This window comes from Coenobita brevimanus, chromosome 14 (genome assembly GCF_032717465.1).
Source record: "Coenobita brevimanus isolate Jiangsu-jjx chromosome 14, ASM3271746v2, whole genome shotgun sequence".
Taxonomy (NCBI): Eukaryota; Metazoa; Arthropoda; class Malacostraca; order Decapoda; family Coenobitidae; genus Coenobita; species Coenobita brevimanus.
In genome coordinates, this window is record NC_136967.1 from 21,935,674 (window position 1) to 21,958,296 (window position 22,623).

A 22,623-nucleotide genomic window follows, 5' to 3' on the forward strand; every position below is an offset into this window, starting at 1 on the left:
GACCCAGGGGAAATGTGAAGCATATACCCAAGTAAGTATACACCCCGGGATGCCTTGCTGAAGGAGTTTTCTGTGGTGTAAATTGGTGTCGGCTTTAAACCTGGGTGTAGGCTATGGTGTCGGTTGTTGGACGCTCAGCCACTGACTTATCACTTTACACTCACGGTCCACTGATTATCTCTGCTGGTTTTTCTCATCTTACTCTCCACTGTTATTACTTATTTCTATTTTATTCTACTTTCTTATCTACTCCTCCACTGAATATCTCTACTTTTTTTCTGGTCTTACTGTCTACTGGTATTACTTATTTCAATTTTATTCTACGTTTCTTATCAACTCGTCCACTGATTATCTCTACTGTTTTTTCTGGTCTTACTGTCTACTGTTATTACTTATTTTTAGTTTATTCTATGTTTCTTATCTACTCTTATTCTGAGTTTCTTATCACTACATCATGTACAATTTGTCTTTCTTGCTTGCTTTTATAAGTTTGTATAAGTGTGGTACTCAGTGAAGTAGTCTATGCAGAGTGGAGTTTCACACTCTCTACACATGAAGCAGGCCGACTTTCTTGTTCTTGAACAACGTGTTGATTTGGCGCAAACAATACACTGTCTCTGGGTGTGTGTACGTTGCCTCCTCCATGCAGCTTGTACAGGTAAGGGGATGTACATCAAGTGATGCCATCCAATGTAGAGTCTGCACAAGAGGCGATCTGGCAAACTTGTCACAGATGCTGCACGTCCTTGCTGTACACTCGACATTGTTCCATATTTCTTTAGCATCCGATACACCAGGCCATGGAGAACCTTCCTCAGTGGTAAGTTGGTTTTAGTGTGCACTTTATAATACAGGTATGCGTTGAGGACAGACACATCAACTAGGTGGAAAAAAGAGTTTTTTGTACCACTTGACGGTCTCTCTGGTACACTCCACCCCTCTTGTCATCATATCACACGTCAACCAATCGCAAATTGACTTTGTAATAAATGATCACATCTGGCTTCATTATGGGTTTTCCTGCTCTGTTCTTCTTCCCGCTGTCTTTTATGTGTCCTGTGTGCAGCGTTCAGAGCGCCGATACACTTCTTTTGTCCTTCCATTTGATAGCCAGTATATTTTCACATTTCTTCATAGCACAGTCCCTGGGGTTTAGCTTTTTGGGTAAGTTTGGCATGTGTTTTCTTGTCTTTTTCATGGGGCCACATGAGCCAGTATTATTTTTATGCAGGTATTGGCACAACAGTAGGCTTGTATATCAGTTGTTCAGGTATATTACGTGACCCACGCTAGGTAACTGCCCAATAATTCTTTCACCACCACACCAGACACCCAGTGGATCATGACTAGGAATATCAGTGGATTTCCCAGTGTAGAGGATCATGGCTAGTACACATCCACTCTGGCAGTCACGTAGCACAAAAATTTTCAGTCCGAATCTGTGTCTCTTTGATATATTGGCGAAAAGAAATTCATCCTCTAAATAAAACAAGACTACCACATTATGCTTTGGGGTGTACAGTTCTCTGAATTTCTTCATGACATGGTCAAACACACTACGGACTTTGAATATGGAGTCAGTCTGGTCTATATTTCACTTGTCAGCAAAGTGGAGGAATCTGAGCAAAAGATGGTAACGATCCCTGCTCATATACTTCCCAAACACAGGCAGATTTATTATTGAATCCTTCATCCAATATTCTTTTATGGAGTGTTTTTCTACCATTGCCATTAGCATTGTCAAAGCCAGGGAAACATACATTTCGCCAGTGTTAGTGTCCTTCCAGCGACAGACAGCTGAGAACGGAAGTGCATTGTCACCGCCAGCAGAAAAGTTATAAAACTCATATGTCTGTGTGACAATTATGTCCATCAATGCTACATCAAAAATGAGGAAAAAATAATCAAGGAAGGATGCATTGGCAGGCAAATCCTTCACTGCCTGGCCTACACCTGAATTTACACCATTGAACACATAATCGTTTGGCACACAAGGGTCATCATCAGATGCATCACTCCACACAGATTTTGTAGGGTCGACTGTGCCAGCAGGTGGAGGAGCGGGGATGGCTGGATTGATGCCTTGGTGTGGTCGCTGCTTGGGGTGCGGGGGGGGAACCAGGTGGGGAGACACCTGATGCAGGCGATGCGGCACGTGGGTCATCTGGGTCATCCAAATCACTAAAATCACTCTCACTATCACTAATGTTGTCTTCAGCAACAAATTCACCATCATCCACATCAATATGATCTTCATCACTGCTGATGTACTGGATATCATCTAGTGCCTGTCGTATTTCAGGGGACGTGTCTAATAGTCGTCAGCGCACTTGCCTCTGTGGTGGTGAGGCTTGACGTCTTCGACCACACCTACTCGGTACTGTGGGTGGTCCTGTGCCTTCATGTCTACCTGTTGATGTTGAAGGTCGAGGCTGGTCTTCGTCGGACATTGTCACGATGAAAGCTTGCCACACTAACTGGCCTTGTTTCTGTGTCAGCCTAGGCCTATGGGCCCAGAAACTTGTACCCTCCTTCCCCAGATGCAGCTGTGTGTACTTTACCGATAACATGTCAGTGTGAAAATTTTGCTGCTAGTGTGGTAGTGAGATCAGGGTAGAGAATGGTAGGGGGGTGGGAGGAGCAGTAGGCCTATGGGCCTGGTGAAATGAGGGTGGGGGGGTGGACCAAGGGTAGGAGAGAGAGAGAGAGAGAGAGAGAGAGAGAGAGAGAGAGCTAAGGAAGCAATAGATAAATTGAATAATTCTCTCGCCTTGTCTTGCCTCCCTGCCGCAGTAAATTTCACCAAGACTATGTTTGCTCTTTGACATTTGAAGAGCTTGATTTTACACACCAGAAAATGTTTATTTCATTCTCATGCATCAGATACTTACCTCACAACTGCTTGTGTATTGGAGAGTGGAGAATAACTGGAGAAATTTACAAAAAATGTAATTTTTGCAAGTGTCTTACAGAAAGTATTGAGGGCAGTATGATAAAGGCATAAAATACATTTATTTGGTAGAAGGAATGTGCAAATAAATAAAAGTGAAAAGAGAGAGAGAGCGAGAGAGTGGGGTAGAGATAAAGGACAAGGAGGGGTTGAGCAGCTCATGTGACACAAGGAACCATGATATAGGCATAAAACATATTTACAGTATTTGGTAGAAGGAATGTGCATGATAAATAAAGTGGAGAGAGAAAGAGAGAGAGAGAGGGGGGGGGCAGAGATAACGGACAGGGAGGCGTTGAGCAGCTCACGTGACACAAGGAACCATGATATAGGCATAAAACATATTTACAGTATTTGGTAGAAGGAATGTGCATAATAAATAAAGTGAAGAGAGAGAGAGAGATAAAGGACAGGGAGGGGTTGAGCAGCTCACGTGACACAAGGAACCATGATAAAGGCATAAAACATATTTATTTGGTAGGAGGACTGCGCATAAGAAATAAATAAATAAATAAAAATGAAGATAGAGAGAGTGAGAGAGGGAGGGGATAAGCAGTGCACGTGACACAAGAAACGAGACGCAGTGAGGTATTGAGAGGCAGAGGAGGAGAGGTGGGGGGGTCACTCTGTGGGGGGTAGCGGCTGAGCCAGAGTTGCCAAATGGGACGTTATACTCGAGTTTAGACTCCATATGTCCCATCCTGAGCAGCCTTGTGCGGGGAGTTTGACCCCAAGTTTTTTACAGAGCTTCCATGATCGACGTTCATAGCACTCTGCGCACCAAACAGCGCCAATGTCAATCGTCATCCATAGCACCATAGGGGTTAACAGCTCCTCTCGGACAGTTGTCATGGTGGTACACATGGTTGCTTTTGTGGTTGTTTCCTACCAACTTTAGGCCTTGCTATTCCTTGCATGCCCCTTCCTAGGGTGTGTGATGATGGTCCTTTCACCAGGGAAAAGGAAGAGGATAGTGATGACTGGAGAAGTAGGAGATCATGGGTAAGATTGATGCGGGATGGTCGAATCTTCAGTGTTGACCTTGATTTTGTTCTGCCGTACTACACTGTACCATGATTTTATTCCATTCCCTCATTATGATTTGTGTGGCCACTGCATTTTTCTTGTTTAGTCATTTTATTTCATGTTTTCATGTCACTGCAAGGTATGGCCATGGAGTGGTGTTTGCTTTTATTTGGTTGATGGGTCTGTTTGACCATGGTAATTGCTTGGCTGTGGTTTAGAGGTCTGCTTGACCAGATAAAATAGTGTTAAACAACAGGAACAAGTGCTGTACTATGTACTGTAGTGGCCTTGTACACTGTTTTTCAGAGTTTGGTTATGTACGAAGAGGGGCCAGGGGAGAAGTCCATTATCCAGACGGAGCCATTACCTGGACATGCCTTTGGCTCTTTTATGTCAGATAATCGAGGAATTACTGTATATCAAAAAATGTCCTAACTTTTTCATCATCATATAAGTTATTCATTACTTTCCAGTAGTGCTTCATCATATAATGAGGGTCTGCTGTAGAGTCATGCCCCGCAATACAATTGGGTTATGTCAAGAAAACCCATCACATAGCAATTTATCATATAGTGAGGTCAGTATAACATGGGTTTAGTAGCGATAGGGAGGGGGGGGGGCTTTGACCCTGAAAAAATAAATACCTAAACAAAAAATCTGCCACCCACCTGAAGTATGTCTTAGGCCAGTTCAGTTCGTAATCAGGGGTACCCTGCAAGGCTGGGGGACAGCTGGAGGGGCTAGATGATCATTCCTCATCCTTAGGAAGTGAAGAGGGATGGGGAGAATGAAGCAGCGAGGCCAAGGGAGAGCAGTGCGGTGAAGCCAAGCGAAAACAGTTCAGTGAGGGTGATCAGCGTAGCGATGAGGCTGAGGGAATCTCGGTGGTGTGGCTTCTGGAGAGTGTGGTGGTGGGGCAGAATATGGGTGTGTCAGAGACATATGATGGAGGGAGGCGAGGCAGGACATCGTGTTTGCTCAGCACACACTGATGGCTTTGGCTCTTCCTCAGTGCTGGTGGGTAGGGGAAAGTAGGAGATGATAGTGGTTTGCCATGCTGCCTTTTTCTTAGTTGTCAGGAGTTCCCCGTATGTTCTCAAGCGTTGCTTGATATCGTATGTTGCGATGCCACTCAGCTTTGGGTCCTTTTCCTAGGTGTATGAAGTTGCCTTATCCATCTTTGCAAGGTTCTTCTTCAAGTTCTCTATGTCAAAAACACAAAGAGGCTCATCCTCTTTGCTGTCCTTGTCACCTTCCTGGGCCTCTGCCACCCATTCCCTTAGCTCAGTGAGCTCCTCTGTGGAAAGTTGCACATTGTGGCTGTCCAGGACCTGTTGCATATCTTCTTCTTTGACTTCCTCAAATCTCGCTTTATGCAAGACTTTGAGGATTTCATGGTGGATGTTCTCCATCACTGGGAATTCTTCTTGCAAGATGGATTCATCGTACTTGATTGCACATCCTTCCACGCCGCTGTGATGTTGTTAGTGGCATTCTTTATACTGTAATCCTTCCAGAACTGCCGCACTGCATCACTCGCCATGAGTCACTCACCCTCACAATTTGCTCCATGGTGCAGCAGAGGTGGTTGGCCTTGAATGTGATGATGATACCCAGGTTCATTCACAGGAACAATGATGTTTTGTTGGGGGGCAGGTAGACCACTTTGATATTGTCCACCCAGTCGTCCATGTCCTCAGGGTGGCTTGGGGCATTGTCAGTCAGCGGGAGGAAACTGTTGGCCAGATTACTTCGGCTGGCACGGTCACATAGGCGGGGAGACAGGTATCCAGCCATGTAAGAGTAGCAGAGTGTAGAGGTCAGCTAAGACCTGGATTTGCTTTTCCATATAGCCTCAAGGTTCTCCTTCATGTATCTGCCAGGGCGTGGGGGTTCTTCCACTGATACACAAGGAGCGCTTTAAGCCTCAGATACCCCCCTGCATTTGCATCAAGGAGGAAGATGAAGCTGTCCTTGGCTGTCTTAAATCCTGGCACATTTTGCTTTTCCATGCTGATATAAGTCTTCCGGGAGATAGATTTCCAATACAGGCCCATTTAATCGAAGTTGAGGACCTGTTTTGGAGAGTATCCCTCTTCCTTTATAATTGTCTTCAGCATCACCAGGAAGACCTCAGTCACCACGTGGTCAGCACTAGCAGCCATGCCATGCATGGACATATCTAAGGCGACCATGGGCCTTAAACAGCACAAACCAACTCGTTCTGGCCTTGAACGCTCTCTTGGCCTCCATGTCTTGCGTATCCTTGAGATCTCTCTATAGATCAAGAGCCCTGGTGCAAATAAAACATCAGTGCAGGGGCTGCTCTGCCTGGTTCAGTTCATTACCCCACAGAGCTAGGGGACGCTCCTTCTCCTCCATTACAGGCTCCCTTATTCTGGTTACTGCAGTTGTTTAGCAGTCAGGGTAGGCATGTTCTGCAGCACTACTATTATAGCATCTGGTTACCTGTCCCTGCCCTTGAGGGGCTCAAGGACAGGTATTGTTTTCACTCACTTTGTCTGTTTATCTGTCTGTCTGTCTGTGTTAACAACTTTATGTGAAAACTACTGGTGTGATTTTGACTAAAATTACAGGGATGGTGGACTATCAAGGCCTAGGCTGTAGCCCCCCCTCCCCCCCCCAAAAAAAAAGGGTTTTCACCATAACTCCTTTAACCCTTAAACCGCGGGCTTGTTTTGCTTTGACTTGCGGCTCCCGCGGGGATATTCGCACTCCGACACACTCTCTAAAAATATTTGCCAAAAGTCAGTTATTAGTCCTGGAATATTAAAATTACATATGCATATGGCACATAGCTTCAGCTTTCTCCTGGGATGTTTGTTGAGCCTTCGTCGAGTACCATAGGACTTGTGGAGACCTCTGAAGTTGGGTAACAAAGTTTCCACTTCACACTTCCCGACAACCCATAATATGATTACCACAGCCTCATATTATCACTAGAAACACTATTCTATGATTCTCAAATAGTTTGGAATCCATAGTCCCCCCCCAAAAAAAAACACTGTGAAAACAATGAAAATTATGAGGGCGTATGACCTTCCCACTTGCGATCGTTTGCCGCTGGTGTTCTGTCATTTATTATTCATAAAACTCCTCACACTTTATATTTCTATTACTATATAACACTTATATATATCTACAGTCTTTATCCATAAGTTTCCTTCAGTAACAGTAGTTTATTGTCACTGTAGGCATTCAATTTCTCTTTCAGTAAAATACGTGCCATTCACTTTCTCGTCCTGTATACTAGCATTGAGAGTGCATGTCATTTTCACATTCACTCTCATAACTCATAGTATTCATACATGCTAGAGTGAAACTTTCACTTTCATTACTCCCATTATATATACTCGTATTCTTATAATACTACTCATTTACATTTTTATTTACATTCTCTATTTTATTTACATTATTTATATTTCTGTTTTATTTGCACTGTGTTAGGCAATGTCACGTGCAGTAACTTATAAAACTATTTTCCACTGTTCACTTATATTTACATTCATTGCTTTCACATGCTGTTTACACATTATTTACACATTATTTACATTTCCACATGCACTGTTTTACTCACCAGAAAGATCGTAGTCACTCGCTATCATTTGTCAGTCCTTTACTTCTTTCCACACGAGGTTTAGTCGGGGGTAAAGGTCACAGGGCCCTTTGCATGGGGCTAAAAAGCGGCAGAATTTGACAGGCGCAAATCCAACGTACTTTCACCTTGAAAGACGACAGTAAACTGATAGTGGCCTGGCCAGGGTGAATGCAACACTGCCAACTTCAGCCTTGTGAGACCTGCTAATATATAGCAATGAAATGATTGGCAGGAAATCAAGACAATACATAATAAATTAGGTAGTTCCAGGTGAATGTAAATATCACTTAGGCTTCTCCCTTCCCTCCTTATATGTATATTTATTACGAAAATAGATTAAACAGCATATTTCAAGGGGAAATAAACAGCGAAAATTAGCGAATGAGTGCACGTGAGGTGTTGTCAGGTGATAATTAGCCAATTCCAGGTGTATGGCACTATCACTTACCTTATTTCTTTTTTGTACTGTATATATTATTGGCAGAGTGGACTTTCTGACCACTACTTGGTGGTGGCCAGAATTAGGATTCAAGTAAGATGGAGCAAAAGAAGGGAAAGACGAGAGGAAGGAGTAGTTGCAAGGAGAGTGGGAAGGTTACAAGAGGATGAGAAAAAGGCAGAGTATAAGAGAGAAGTGGAGGAACGATTGGGCAAATATGAATTGGAGCAGATGGGAGACGTGGAAGGTGTGTTTAGGATATTTACAGAAGAAATATGTGCAGCATGTAATGTGGTGTGTGGCAGGAAGAGAAGACGGAGGGGGGTGCAAGGAACAGCGTGGTGGACTGAAGAGGTGAGACAGGCTGTGGCACAAAAGAAGAAAGCATACAATGAATGGATGAGAAATAGGGGCGTGGAAGAAATTGAGAGGCGGAAGAGAGAGTTATATGTAGAAAGAAAGAGAGAGGTGAAAAGATTAGTAAGAAGAGAGTGGATGAGGAATTTGGAAGAAATTTGCGTGTAAAGTGGAGGGACTGTAAGAAAATGTTCTCGAAAGAGGTGAAAAGAGTAAGACAGGGTGGAAGTGAAGTTAGCAGGGGAGTGAAAGATAAAAATGGTAGATTACTAGTGGAGAAGGGAAAAAAAGTGAGCAGAGGGAGAGAACACTTTAAGGAATTGTTGAACATAGAGGATGGAAGTAATGCGAGTATAAGTGGCTGGGGAATGGCTGGGAGAAGGAAGGAGTTGAGAAGACAGGAAGAAATCAGTAGGATAGAAGTTGTGGAAGCAATGAAGAAAGTTAAATCGGGGAAAGCCCCAGGAATTGATGGAGTGTGTGGTGAAATGCTGAAGCATGGGGGAGAGATAGTAGTAGAATGGATGTGGAAGATGTGCAGATTGGCCTGGGAGGAAGATAGAGTCCCGGAGGATTGGAAGTCAGGTATAATTATTCCCTTGTTCAAAGGAAAAGGGGAAAAAGAAGTGTGTGGTAATCATAGGGGCATTTGTCTTCTTAGTATAATAGGAAAAGTGTATGGTAGGATACTTATTGACAGAGTTAGAGAAAGAACAGAGAAATTAGTTGGAGAAGAACAGGGAGGCTTTAGGAAGGGAAGAGGTTGTGTAGATCAGATATTCATTCGTAGATCTTTAGTGGAAAAGTTTTTGGAGAAGGGAAAGAAGTTGTATGCGGCTTTCATGGATTTGGAGAAAGCATATGACATGGTGGATAGACAAGGATTGTGGAATGTGTTAAGAATATATGGAGTAGATGGGAAGTTGTTGAATGCTGTGAAGATTATGTACGATGGTGCGAAGGCTGCAGTGCATGTGGATGGTGAACTGTGTATTTTTCTCTTTGAAAGTTGGGTTGAAACAGGGATGTGTCATGTCTCCATGGTTATTCAATCTGTACATGGATGGGGTAATAAAAGAGGTACAAGCTAGGATAGTGGATGTTGGAGTTGCCCTGGTGCGAGAGGATAGCGTTTGGAAACTCCCTGTACTGTTGTTTGCAGATGATACTGTGTTGTTGAGTGAAGACGAAGGGGAGCTGCAAGGCTTGGTGGATGAGTTTGGGAGAGTGTGTAAGAAACGGAATCTAAAGGTGAATGTAGGGAAGAGAGGTGAAGTCAGTGAATGTACAGTGAGGTTGGATGGTGAGGAATTGGAAAATGTGAGTACGTTTAAGTACTTGGGTAGTGTGATGAGTAAGGATGGAGGTTTGGAGGGTGAAGTGCTTGAAAGGGTATAGCAGGGAAGAAAAGTTGTTGGTTCTTTGAAAGCAGTGATAAGAAACAGGGAAGTGAGCATGGAAGTGAAAAAGTTACTACATGACAGTATTGTGATACCAACTCTAACGTATGGAAGTGAAGCTTGGACGTTGTTGGAAGGACACAAGTCAAGAGTGAGAGCAGTGGAAATGAGTTATTTAAGAGGAGCCTGTGGAGTCACATGGAGAGACAGGCTGACGAATGAGGATATAAAGGAGCGTTGTGGTGTGGATGTGGATGTGATAGGAAGCATTATGAGGAACACACTGAGGTGGTTTGGCCATGTGGAGAGGATGGAGGGTGAAAGACTGATGAAGAGAGTGTATGTGAGTGAGGTGGAGGGGGCAAGAGGGAGGGGGAGGCCGAGAATGAGATGGAGGGATGGGGTGGAGAGGTATATGAGAGAGGGGGTGTGAGTTGGGAGCAGGGCAATGAAATGGCGGGGGACAGGGCGACTTGGAGGCGATTTGTTTGTGGCCACCCCAAACAGGATTGAGGCGTCTGGCAATAGACAGATAGATAGATATATATATATATACTGTATATATATATATATATATATATATATATATATATATATATATATATATATATATATGTGTATAATATATAATATATATATATATATATATATATATATATATATATATATATACTGTATATATATATGTGTGTATAATATAAATTTATGTATAATATATATATATATATATATATATATATATATATATATATATATATATACACAGTAATCCCTCCACTATCCGATGTAATAGAGCCAAAGGCATGTCCGGAAAGTGGTCCTGTCTGGATAGTGGGCCCTAGCCTCCTGGACTTGCACTTGGACCCTAACTCAGAAAAACACCTATACAACTCCCTCTGGACATGCATAGCATCTATTTAAGACCCAAATCACACCAACAAGGGACATAAAAGACTTAAATAAATGCAAAAGAACCACAAAATGAGGTTTTAGAGGTGAGTTTATACGATATTAAACATTCTGGGTACTTACAATAAGTCCCTGGCTCCTGGACTGGTACTTATGGACCCTAACCCAGCCTAATTTTGAAAGCCACCTAAATAACTCCCTACCAGTCATTCATAGCACATATTTAAACCTATTTAAGACCCTGTTCACACCAATAATGGACATAAAGCTTGAAATAAATGAAGAGGAAGCAAAGAATGAGGAATTAGAAGTGACTGTACCTCATCCAGGGTAATTACAGCACGTTTGTGGCTGCCTTTTGTAAGGTTTTGGCAGTGGTGAAAATGCTCTTGAAGCACATACAGTAATCCAGTGTTGTGCTGCACTTACAGTAATTCTTTGCACTGTGAGTTATAACTGTTTAACACTGCACATTGTTAATTGCACCAGGCCACTTCCAACCGCCATTTGCACTGCACAGTTAATCCTTTGCACTCTAAATTCTAATTTCTTAACACTGCACAACATTGTAAATTCCCATGTGGTCTAGTGGCGAGGTATTGCAGTTTATTCACTGTTTATTCACAAAAAAATGAGCATGTGTGGCTCCTATTACAACATGCTACCACTCGCGATCGAAGTTAGGCAATAACTGTTTCGGTGTTGGCGTGTGAGGGGGAAACAGAGTTGCCAGATCGCAACGGCCACATTACCAAACTCCTCAGTTTTCATTACCAAATTTAACTTTTCATTACCAAATTCTTAATGCAAGCATTTATTCTTCACTAATTATATATACAAGTGGAAATACATGTAATCACTCTTTGTATAATTAACAGCACGTTGGTTATTTTAATGCTATGTACGTTAGCAGATTAATCAGAGGGAGCAAACAATCCACCATCTCCATCCTGTGTATCCTCATACATGTGAAAAATCCGTTTGGTAATGCATTACTGTACTCTGATTCATTACCAAACGAATTTTTCATGACTAAATGGCCCACATTTGGTAATGAAAAATACCAAATGGCAACCCTGACAGGGGAGGGGAGAGGAGGGAGGAAGGAGGGGGTGAGGGTCTTTTGTGTAACAGCTGTTCGGCGCCGTGCGGCAATTTCAAATTACGCGTGGGAAAAAATTTGGATTTTGGGGGGATTTTTTTCTTTTTCTTGGCCATTTTTGGGTTCTGAAGGTCCAGGCCCACACTGTCTGGAAAGTGGGCGTCCGGATACTATGGAGATTACTGTATATATATATATATATATATATATATAAATTGTAATGTTATATTTGTTCAGGTAAAATAGTATATACGTATGTAAGTTATATTGTTTTAAGTGTTCAAGTAAAATAGAAAACATAAGATTTTGAAGACAATGAATAGTGTAAAGAAAGCATAAATGATAAATATAATGTTCAGTGGTGAAGAAAAAGCAAATGAGCAAATAGTTTGCTATAGTAGGACAAATCTAATATAGTAGGACAAATCTAAACTGGCAGCTAGGGCATGACACGAAGCTCTGTTCGGTGTTGCCACGTTTTCCATACGCGCGATGCCCCCCTCCCTCCCCCCCCCTCTCTCTCTCTCTCCTGAGGGAGATGTGCATCACCCTGGGGAATTTTGTTTCTTTTATGAGTGACTTACAAACTTATGATTTCATTTGTTTATTTTTTTATTATATTTAATTATATTTAAAAACATTTATTTTTTTACATATGTCACCAGATGACCTTGCTGGTGCGGTGCCATGATTTTTCAATCACTCTCTCCCTTCTTCCTTCCCTCCCTTCCTCCATCCTTCAACACCTCTTCTGGCCTGCCTTCTTCCCCCCTCCCTTCTCTCTCTCTGTCTTTCTCTCTCATCTATGGTGTTTTAGGATACATTTTGGTTATTTAATTTAACATTATATTGTTCATATTGTAAATTTGACTTTATTTCCACACCACCCAGGATGTAAAGACACAAAGGAAAGTGTCACGAGGAGAATCTTGGGTTAGTCTGGGTCTGTGTGAGTGTTGCTGCTCACGAGGGTTTAATGTATTATTTTTTCTTTTACTAAGAAATTGGCATATTTTTACTTATATTCCTGCACATTATCTTATAATCATAATTGTGACATTATTACCCACCCCAGAAATACGGTAAAAGCCGATAAAAATGACTACATTTTTTTTAGCAAGACTGTAAAATATTTATGCCACTTTTCTGTATTGCCGTATAAATATTTCATGCATAATAAGTTTACTGTTCTTTCATATATTATAATACAGAAGTTAACATTGTATTCATATGTTTTTATCGTATTTGTGATTCCTTTTATATATATAACAGCCGTTTCACATTGCGGGTTTGGGAAACATAGCAACACTGTACGGAGGGTCCCACCACACCCTAGCCGCCAGTTTAGATTTGTACCACCATAGCCTTGCCCCAGGCACGCCTGGTGATAAGCTGCCTGCCCGCTCTCCTCCCTCACTCCTCCCCTCCTCCTCCCACAGCCAGCAGAGACGTATTACTACGCATGTAACACCTCTTGCCTTCGTTTTTCATCCATTTTCATAGATTTATGCATGTTCAGGCTTATTCCTTGATACATGTACTTTATTTTTCCAAAAATATGCCGCCCCACACGGCGGTATAATTGATAAGTTGCCCACCCATAAGGGGTTAGTGGCACCCTAGGGGGCCCTGAGCATGCCGAAAAAACGAAATTTCATTAGAATAGGGCTTACACCTATCAATACCCCCGGAACTCACGCTGACACATTTTAACACATTTTTAAACATATATACTTGTGCAGACATACAAAATCAATAAAAAAAAAAATTGTGTTTAGAACAAAAGATAGCAGGTAGGTGTGATGTTGTAGTATAGTACAGTACAGTAATCCAGGTAAGTACAGTACAGTTGAGTCTTCATGCAACACAAGATAGGTTATGCAGAACCACGTGCAAAATCGATTTTGCGCTAAAACGTGATATATATTTAGATGTAAAATAGGGGATTAGGTTCTAAGAGGCTCATATTTTTCTTTAAAAATGTATTTAAAGATAGATTATTAGAAATACGTCTGCCTTAAGACACCGAAGACAGTGTGTTTATATACGACCTCGCCGACTGAACACATCAGTGCATAGCTACTGCATTCTAACCTAACCTAACTGATTAGTTTTGCCCCCTAATACTCCCCATAAAAATTTTAATATCCAAGGATTGCCACTAAGCCTCTTGACAATCCTCATTAGAAATCAAGCATAAACTTGACCTAAACAACACATGAATAATGGCCGGCCAGCATCATGCATATTTCGTCATGAATCGCTTTCGGTACTAATAAAAAAAAAAATGCAGTGTGAAATTTTTTGAAAGCTGTTAGTCATCAACAATAAAGGAAAAAAATATATATAAAGAAGTCGTCAGCATGGAGTGATTGCGTATCTCACTTCTCTGATACACACGAATGCAGAAATCGTGAAAAATAAACAAGTCATCCAAACAGTATAATTTGTATGACAGTATAATTCACAAGAACTGAACTCACATAATTATCTTGCCTAACTGCTTATGTCAACACATCTTAAGATCCGAATTTACTTGACCAAAGATCATCAGTTTATAACAAAAATTTCGAGCACAAAGCCTTTTTTTCTTCTTTTTTCACACTCGTTGCATTAAAGGCGAATACATGAATGTTACTGCTCCATCATTATCTTTTTTTTCCAACAAAGAAAACTGTCCACATCGTAAACATCCCGAATCAGTTTATCTGATAATTTGCATTTAAGCTGCAGTGCTACACGCCACTTCGTCCAACAATTTTACATTTTCATTTAGAATAAATGCTTTTCTTGTGTTCATAGCACTTTCAGGGTGCTTAGGCATAACTAAAGTTAGTTTGGAACCACATGCTCAGTTCTGAGAGGAAACGAGGGGCAAGGAAATAAGCAAATTAACTGTTCATCACAGCGACAGTTCACACAACACTGAGTTAGGCAGATGGCTGTGGCTGGTGGTATGGGGGTCACGTGGGTCGGGTCGGGTCGAGGAAACCAATCAGTGACCGACAAAAGCATAACACACGAGTTGTATCTGGAAATCCAGTACCAAAACATCCATTTCCCACAGTTTCTCTCGTGCAGTTGAGTGGTATTACCGTGCTATTATATAATTATGGGAGAAATTAAATGCTCGTGTTATTGTAAGATTGTTGTTTCGTTTGGTCTTAAATCGCGACTCGACTGTGCAGTAATCCAGGTAAGTTAGTTGGCAGGTTGCAGTAAAATAGATGGCACTACATAAATAAGTTCACAAAGTTATGAAGTCTATAACACTAGTTCTTAAATCTAACTTTACCTGCTAATTTTTTTCACTTCGGGGTCAGGCTAGGTGGGAGGAAGGCAGGGTGAGCATAAACATACCCAATTGGCGGGAAACTGCAAACAGACGATCGAGATGCACACGGCACCCACCACATTTGAATTTCTTTCTAATTTTTACCCATTTTGGAGTTTTTAAAATTTTTTTGCATAAATATTCCTCGGGAGATTTGTGCCGTTAGTTTGGGGTTGCCATTAGAATGAGTGCCGTTAAATCGAGGTTTTACTGTATCATCTGCATACAACAGTACAGGGAGTTTCCAAACACTGCCCTCTTTCATTAGGGCCACTCCAACATCCACTCCCCTATTTTGTATCTCTTTTATAACCCCATCCATTTACAGATTGAAGAACCAGGGAGATGTGACACATCCTTGTTTCAGTCCAACCTTCAGATAGAAAAATTCACTCAGTTCACTATCCACACGCACTCCAGCCTTAGCACCATCATAAATACTCTTCATGGCCTTCAACAGCTTCCCATCTATTCCATATATTCTTAATACTTTCCACAATCCTTGCATATCCACTTTTGCAATATGCTTTCTCCAAATCCACGAAGGCCACTTACAACTTCTTTCTCTTCTTTAGAAACCTTTCCACTGAAAATCTAAGAATGAATATCTGATCTACACAACCTCTTCCCTTACTAAAACCTCCCTGGTCTTCTCCAACTAATTCCTCTGTTATTTCTCTGACTGTCAATAAGTGTCCTACCATATACTTTTCCTACACACTAAGAAGACAAATGCCCCTGTGATTGCCACACACTTCGTTTTCCTCTTTTCCTTTGTACAGGGGAATAATTATACCTGACTTCCAATCCTCAGGGATTCTACCTTCCTCCCAGGCCAGTCTGCATATCATCCACATCCATTCTACTACAGTCAATCCTCATAAATCGCGTCAATTTGGGTCTGGACCACTGCCGTGATTTACGAATTCCGTGATTTATGAATAATAACTCTTATGTGAAAAATTAATTTGGGTCTGGACTTTGGCCAACCCGCCCCCACAGCACCCTACCTACACCTATCTAGGCACCATCAAACACAAACATACAAATTTAGGAATATTCAGTGCATGTATTAAATAGAAATAAGCCATGTTAAGGGATCTTACCTTAATCCTATGATGAAATTGCTTAAGTGAATGGAGTGGGGTGGTGTTGGGAAGAACTTAGAACCTCTCAGCACTTGTTCTTCCCAAACTCTTTCGCCAGCTTTGAAAACTTCTCTCCCCTCTCAACACGCCGAATGGGCTCCAAACGTTGACTGTACAACAACTGCGGCAGCTTCTTGATGCCATACTGCTTAGAGGGCTTCATTTGGGGGTCGGGAGGGGCCATGGCAGGTAGGAGGTGGGGGGAAGTTGCACAAAAAAGGCAGGTAACTCTCATACTCCACGCTGATGGTCTGTAGTGTGCGGACTGGCGGGACAAGAACAACAACAACATGGCGGCATTAGTATGCACATATGCCACCAGGGACGTGCGGTGATTGGTTGTCGGGTCGCGATTTTCAGTTTGAATGCCACGGTTTACGGTTCTCCTCGGAAAAGGCCCACTTGGGTGCCTGGATCCGCGATTTTCATGACTTAACTGTGATTTAAGGTTGCCAGCAGTCTGATGGCCACCTAGCTGTGATTTACGAATCCATGATTTATGAACACGTGATTTACTAGGATTGACTGTATGCCACGTTGAGTACACCGCTTCCCGTCCGATCAGCGAAGTTAAGCAACGTTGGGTCTGGTTAGTACTTGGATGGGTGACCGCCTGGGAACACCAGATGCTGTTGGCATCCCTACGTCAAGTGGGGTTGGTGGAGGATTAGTGCCCCTCCCTGTAAAACAATTAACTCTTAAGCCCTTGGCCACCCTGTCTGGGATACATGGCGTCTGGCAATGAATGAATGAATGAATGACTGTACTATCTTTCCCCCATGCTTCAGCATTTCACCACACACTCCATCAATTCCTGGGGCTTTCACCATTTTAACTTTCTTTATTGCTTCCACAACAAAAATCCACAAAAAACCTGAAGATGGTTTGAAAGTCAGTTATCTGTGATGAGTGATTGCTCCTTGGGCTAAAAAAAAATTCTATTGCTAAATATGCCTCTGGAAATTGGTTATATTGTCATAAATCGTATACCATCGTCTTTGCTGGTGTTTATACAATAAGATTAGGTAATAAAAACACATAAAACTGATAAGTAAAAGTACAGAAATGTAGTGAGATTAAGTTTTTCAGGGGGTAAAACTTACTTTCATATAACTTCCCACCATCCTAGTGCAAAATTTTTTCAGCACCTTCCAAGAGTTAAGCATATATCTAGATGCAGAATTTCATGAGCTTTCTCATGGATTTTGCGAAATTTTGACACAGCCAATAGTAGTTGAATAAATCGCAAAAAAATGTTAAAAACTCATGAGTCAGTACTTTATGATCACCACAGGGACTGAGGGAATAAAGGGGGAGCCGGGAGGGTATAGAGGAGGGATGGGAGGGGGGGAGAAGCGAGGCTGTGGGCAGGATTTTCACCCTTCTTTCATGAGGCGGATGTTCCCTTTTACCATACACGTATTCATGGTTTGCGGTCTGCTAGGCGTCACGTGGCCATGCGGAAACACAACTCACGGTGACTAGGCGACTTTGGACATTCGGTAGAGAGGCGGATGGCTGCTGTCACTGAACATGTACTCATAGCTTGCGGCCTGTGTTACAATCTCAGTGGCAGTTAGGAAAGACTAAGCCCGGTGGCCGTGCAACTTTGGACATTGGGTGGGGATGCATACGGATGTTTTGACATCACTTGTGGGTTACAGTCGTATTACTCGGGTGCCGGAGGTTTGTTGGGAGTGAACAGACGAGCATGCGACTTTGATCATTCAGTACAGGGGTGGACGGATATTTTAGCCCTGGTTGTGGGTTACGGCCTACTTCCTGCTCACGGCTCGAGCCCAGCGACTACAATACCAAAGTTTGAGCATGTTGACTGGCCGGCCGAAGATCTTGGGGACATTTACATCCAGATAATAGCAAGTAAATTTGGATAGTGGTTTAACAGAGCCAAGTTCCAGCGTGTGGTTACTGAACATGTCTGGATACTGCATGTCCAGATAAATGAGGGACTACTGTATATCATAGGCAGCAGGATTCCTGCTCCCACTGTCTCCTTCCTGTAATATAGGAACTATGTTACTGAATGCATTACAATGGGTGTGGGTAGTTGGGTCATTAAATTCAGTATGGCAATAAATTCACATTGAACTGCCTGTACTTACAATTGTTCTACTTATATAATTTTCTTTGTACCCTAGATTTGCAAGAAGTGCTATGAAAAGTTCCCTCAGGAACTGAAGAAACGTCTGAAGAAACAACATGACATTCAGGCTCGTGGTGGCAAACCCCTGCCCTAAAATCTACTACAACAGGACTCCAGCACACCAGAGACCATGCCACAGAAAGGTGTTAAAGGACTGGACAGTAATGATAATAGTGTCAACCAATCCCATGATGTTCTTAGTTTCATTTTCAACTTGATTCTGCAGTGTGTCCTCCATTGATAAGGAACACACAGAGTGTAGAGGAGGAACCCAGTTTATTTCAGCATTTCATCAAGGCTGGCTTCTTCAGAAGTGGCATACAATGTTTACATTCAGCGCTTTAAGAGTGCCCCACATTTCCGTGACAGCAGTGTCACCATTCAGATTATCAAAGCAAGCTATGCCTAACCAGGTTTACTGCTAGTTAACAGGTAGGCTGAAAGTTTAGCCAGAATACAACAGGCAGGCCAAAAGTTTAGCCAGTGTATTAAGTCCTCTTTTCTTAGAAAATGTTTGACGTTGTTGTCGTAGAACTGTGGGGCCTACTTAGGCGCTGACTGTAAACACTGTATGGAATTCATGCAGAATCCAGTTTTGACAAAACATTGAAATAAACTGGGTCCCTACTCTGCAGTTTGTGTTTTTTTCATCAAAATTGTCACAGCCTACATTATATTCATCATATTATGTCCTCCATTTTTGTTTTATGTACTATATTAGTTATATGTATAAAATTAGACTGTGCAGTTGCAGAAACAACCTTTTTATATTTGAGGCCATTTCAGCTCAGTTGAGCGAAATTTTTAGAATCAAGAATTACCCTTCCTCCTCCCCCAAGGAGCTTTACATTATAGGGTTTTCTTATTAGTTTAGTAGAGGGAGGTGTACTGTATAAGTATGTTTTGGGTGCAGTTATGCTTAGGAGCCGAGGTTTTGGTGCTGCATACCTGTAATAGGTAGGATTTGGACTTAACAGTGTGTGGAGTTCAGTTCGGTCTTATACATACATACCCTAGTCCCATCGTATCGTGATTCTGTTCAATACAAGAATGACAGTTGATTTCCATGTATGTATTTATCATAGCATCTAGTTGATTTTTTAAACAAAAATTCTAATGATTGATAAAAGTTCCGATGATTACCTTTTTAACAGAATCTCATGATTTGTTTATTTTAAGTGTTTTTGTTCTATGTTTCATGGGTAAGCTGCCACACATCATTTGGTGTATTTTTTGAAATTTAATTTTTTCCATTGAAAACTGTAGTGATTTTACCTATGCAGTTCACTAATTTCATGTTAACTTTTACTTATCTTGAGAAATGCTCCTCATGGTAGATTATTTATGCAGTTCACTAATTTCTTTTTATCTCATTGATTATAGTGAGAAATGCTTACAGTGGCAGATCACTGTATATTTACAGCATGGCATAGGAAGTACGAAAAATGGATGTCCAGGCATGAAGTACTCAGATGCAGCATATACCAGGTACAGTATTTACCTACAAATCATTGATTATTGTACACAGAGAGTATCATACTTTATGAGAACAGGTTGTCTTACTTTTTTAGTATCACTTATATTTTCATGATGCTGTAGGATTTTCTTCTGTCACAAATTAAATAATTTGTGAATTTTCCACAGGAATGAATTAAGATCATATGATTATCATTCATCATGTTGATATTTACCACTGAACAGTGTATGGAAGGACAGTTTGCTTTCAGCTTCAAATTTATATTCTGATCTTGAGTTCATGTGTATTAACTGCAAATACTTATAATATTGTGTATTTGACATTTACTGTGATTATACTTTAAATTATGCATCAAAACAGTTACTGTATACCTGTACTTTATATGCACTCTAATGAAAGAGTTTACTGTATATGCAGTTTTTAATACTTTATTGTAAGTCACAAAGCTTATTTTACCTTCCTGCTATATTTATCAGCACCCATATTGTTTACGTACTTAGTACTGGTGGCATTTACATTAAAGCTTTTATTTGAAGCAAAAATGACCAGGGTGGACAAAGTACCAGAAATACAGCATGGAGAAAAGTGCATATAATCGTCATTTAAGCAACCAGTACTGTAATCCATGAACTGATGAAAATACAGTATTGTATTTGAGTGCCCTGAAGTAGTTTACTTTATTAATTCTCTGAATGTGTACTTTTTACAACAGTGAAAATCATTGTACAACCATTTGTAATACTAGGAACAGAAATATTGTGCTGCATTAGGGAACTGACTAGATATTCTAAAGAACAATTTCCACAGCTTACCGCTTCTTCTTAGTGTATTAAACACAGTGTTTGGAGAACTTGGGAAGACCTGCAAATCATACTTTTTTTCCTTGGTGTCCTGAGATCCATGTCTTAATGCGTAAGAGATTTGGGGCTTTTCTCCAGGTATGGAAAGGGAAAAAAAACTAGATGGTAGACAGACAAGCTCATAATTTGTCTCATCCATCTAGTAGGAGTTGCAGTAATTAGGGTCTATTGTTGAGGAGTGATTCCTTGTGTTGTTTTGTATTTGAAGGACTGTCTGTAGTTACTTGTTGAAAAACGTTTTTATATGCTATAATATTACAGGCTTTGATAATTTTATAATAATAGTACAGTACATGATAGGCATATTTATTAATTTTTTAAACCAATGATCTTATATTAATACTTAACACTAGATCTTTATTTTGAATATGTATTTAAGGTATTACTGCATAATGCCTTTATTATGGAGTTTACAGTGTGGTGTCGAGAAGCTGATCTGGATTTTTTTTTTTTTTTTTTTTTTTTTTTTTTTTTTTACACTATAACTCAGTCTCAAGTACTGTATAAGTGAAACACGTATAGGAAAAAAAATATACATATTCTGTATAGTGTTTTGTTTGTGAGATGAAGCTGAGATATGAGTGATGAATGATCAGTGAATGAATGTTTATCATTTCATGGGGCTTCCTCGCTCTCTCTCTCTCAACTTGCCTTAAGAAGTGGCCAGTTGGTTTGCAGAAATTTTCCTCATGTTTTGGTGCATAGTTTTCATGAATACCATTTGGAATTGGTTGAGAACTATACAAACAAGATCATGGTTACAAAAATGCCATCTGTAGTGTTAAATTTTGGAGAGTATTTGTACATTCACAGTCTCGTGTTTTTATTTCCTACCTAGACATTGAACCTACCTGAGTGTGGTTGTAGGGTGTAGTTACACTAATGTTAGTTTCTTCAGAGAACAGGAAGTTTTTGAACGCTGTAATGTATTTATGTAGTGTCATGCATGCATGTGCTGCTTGTTCTGTGGCAGTTGCACTTCTGTATACTGTCTTGACTGTGTTCATTTTAAAGTTGGATAGTGATGGACGGCCTCAGCATTTAGTAATAGCTTGCTGTTTCTCTTTCCATATTATTTCACTGCCATGTATGGTTAAATGTTGAGTGGTATAGAAGCTGTAACTTTGTATTTTGAATGTGCCAATTTAGTTTTAATATTAAGAGCTAGATTTCATAGTATGCACAATGAACAAATGAGTACCATAGTATATAATAGATAAAATATGTTCTGTTGGTGGCTAAAACAAGTATATTTTAGCTGAATGTCTTCTGTGTGTTGTAGATGCTTGTGTGTGAGATGACTATTTTTCTCTTGTTATAGATTAGAATTTTTTGCTGTTAACTTTGAGCTGGAAACTAAATTTACTGGTTTAGTTATATGAACAGTCATGCAGCCCTAACTTTTTAGATCCAGAGAGTCTGGTGCAGCTGCTTTAAAGCTTTTACTTTAGCCAGAGTATTTTCCAGTGGGAAAGTATTTAGCATTCATTAGGTTATTTTGAATCTTTGCTAAATACACTCATAATAAACCCCCCATAGTAGCAGTGTTATTGCTGGGTTATAAGATCTTACTGCCTATAATAAAGCAGAGAATTTTGTTCTCCATTATAGGCCAAAATTTCTAAGGTAAATAGAACATCTACTCCTTTAGGTGTATTATAATAACCTCAGATTTAACCAGTAAGAACTTAAACAAAGCATGGGTAGCAAAAATGCACTCAAAATAGACAAATTCAACTTTAATTCCATGTGTGAATATAGAAAAGGAAACTGTGTTAGAAATGGTAGAGTCTGCATCCCTAAGCCAAGCAGTGAGTATGCAGTTCCAAAGTAATATA

At 40.7% G+C, this 22,623-nt stretch overlaps 1 protein-coding gene and 1 pseudogene across 2 annotated transcripts in view; both read left to right on the forward strand.

The window, feature by feature from the left end:
* Positions 1-20,878, forward strand: part of stck (LIM zinc finger domain containing stck) — a 171,656-nt gene extending 150,778 nt beyond the window's left edge. For both annotated transcript variants that reach the window (XM_080264794.1, XM_080264791.1), the window contains one exon: positions 18,444-20,878. In XM_080264794.1, the coding sequence (XP_080120920.1) occupies positions 18,444-18,542 (99 nt within the window). In that variant the 3' untranslated portion in view covers positions 18,543-20,878. The remainder of the gene's footprint in view (positions 1-18,443) is intronic.
* LOC145390469 (5S ribosomal RNA) lies at positions 16,805-16,922 on the forward strand (annotated as a pseudogene).
* Positions 20,879-22,623: the final 1,745 nt, after the last annotated feature.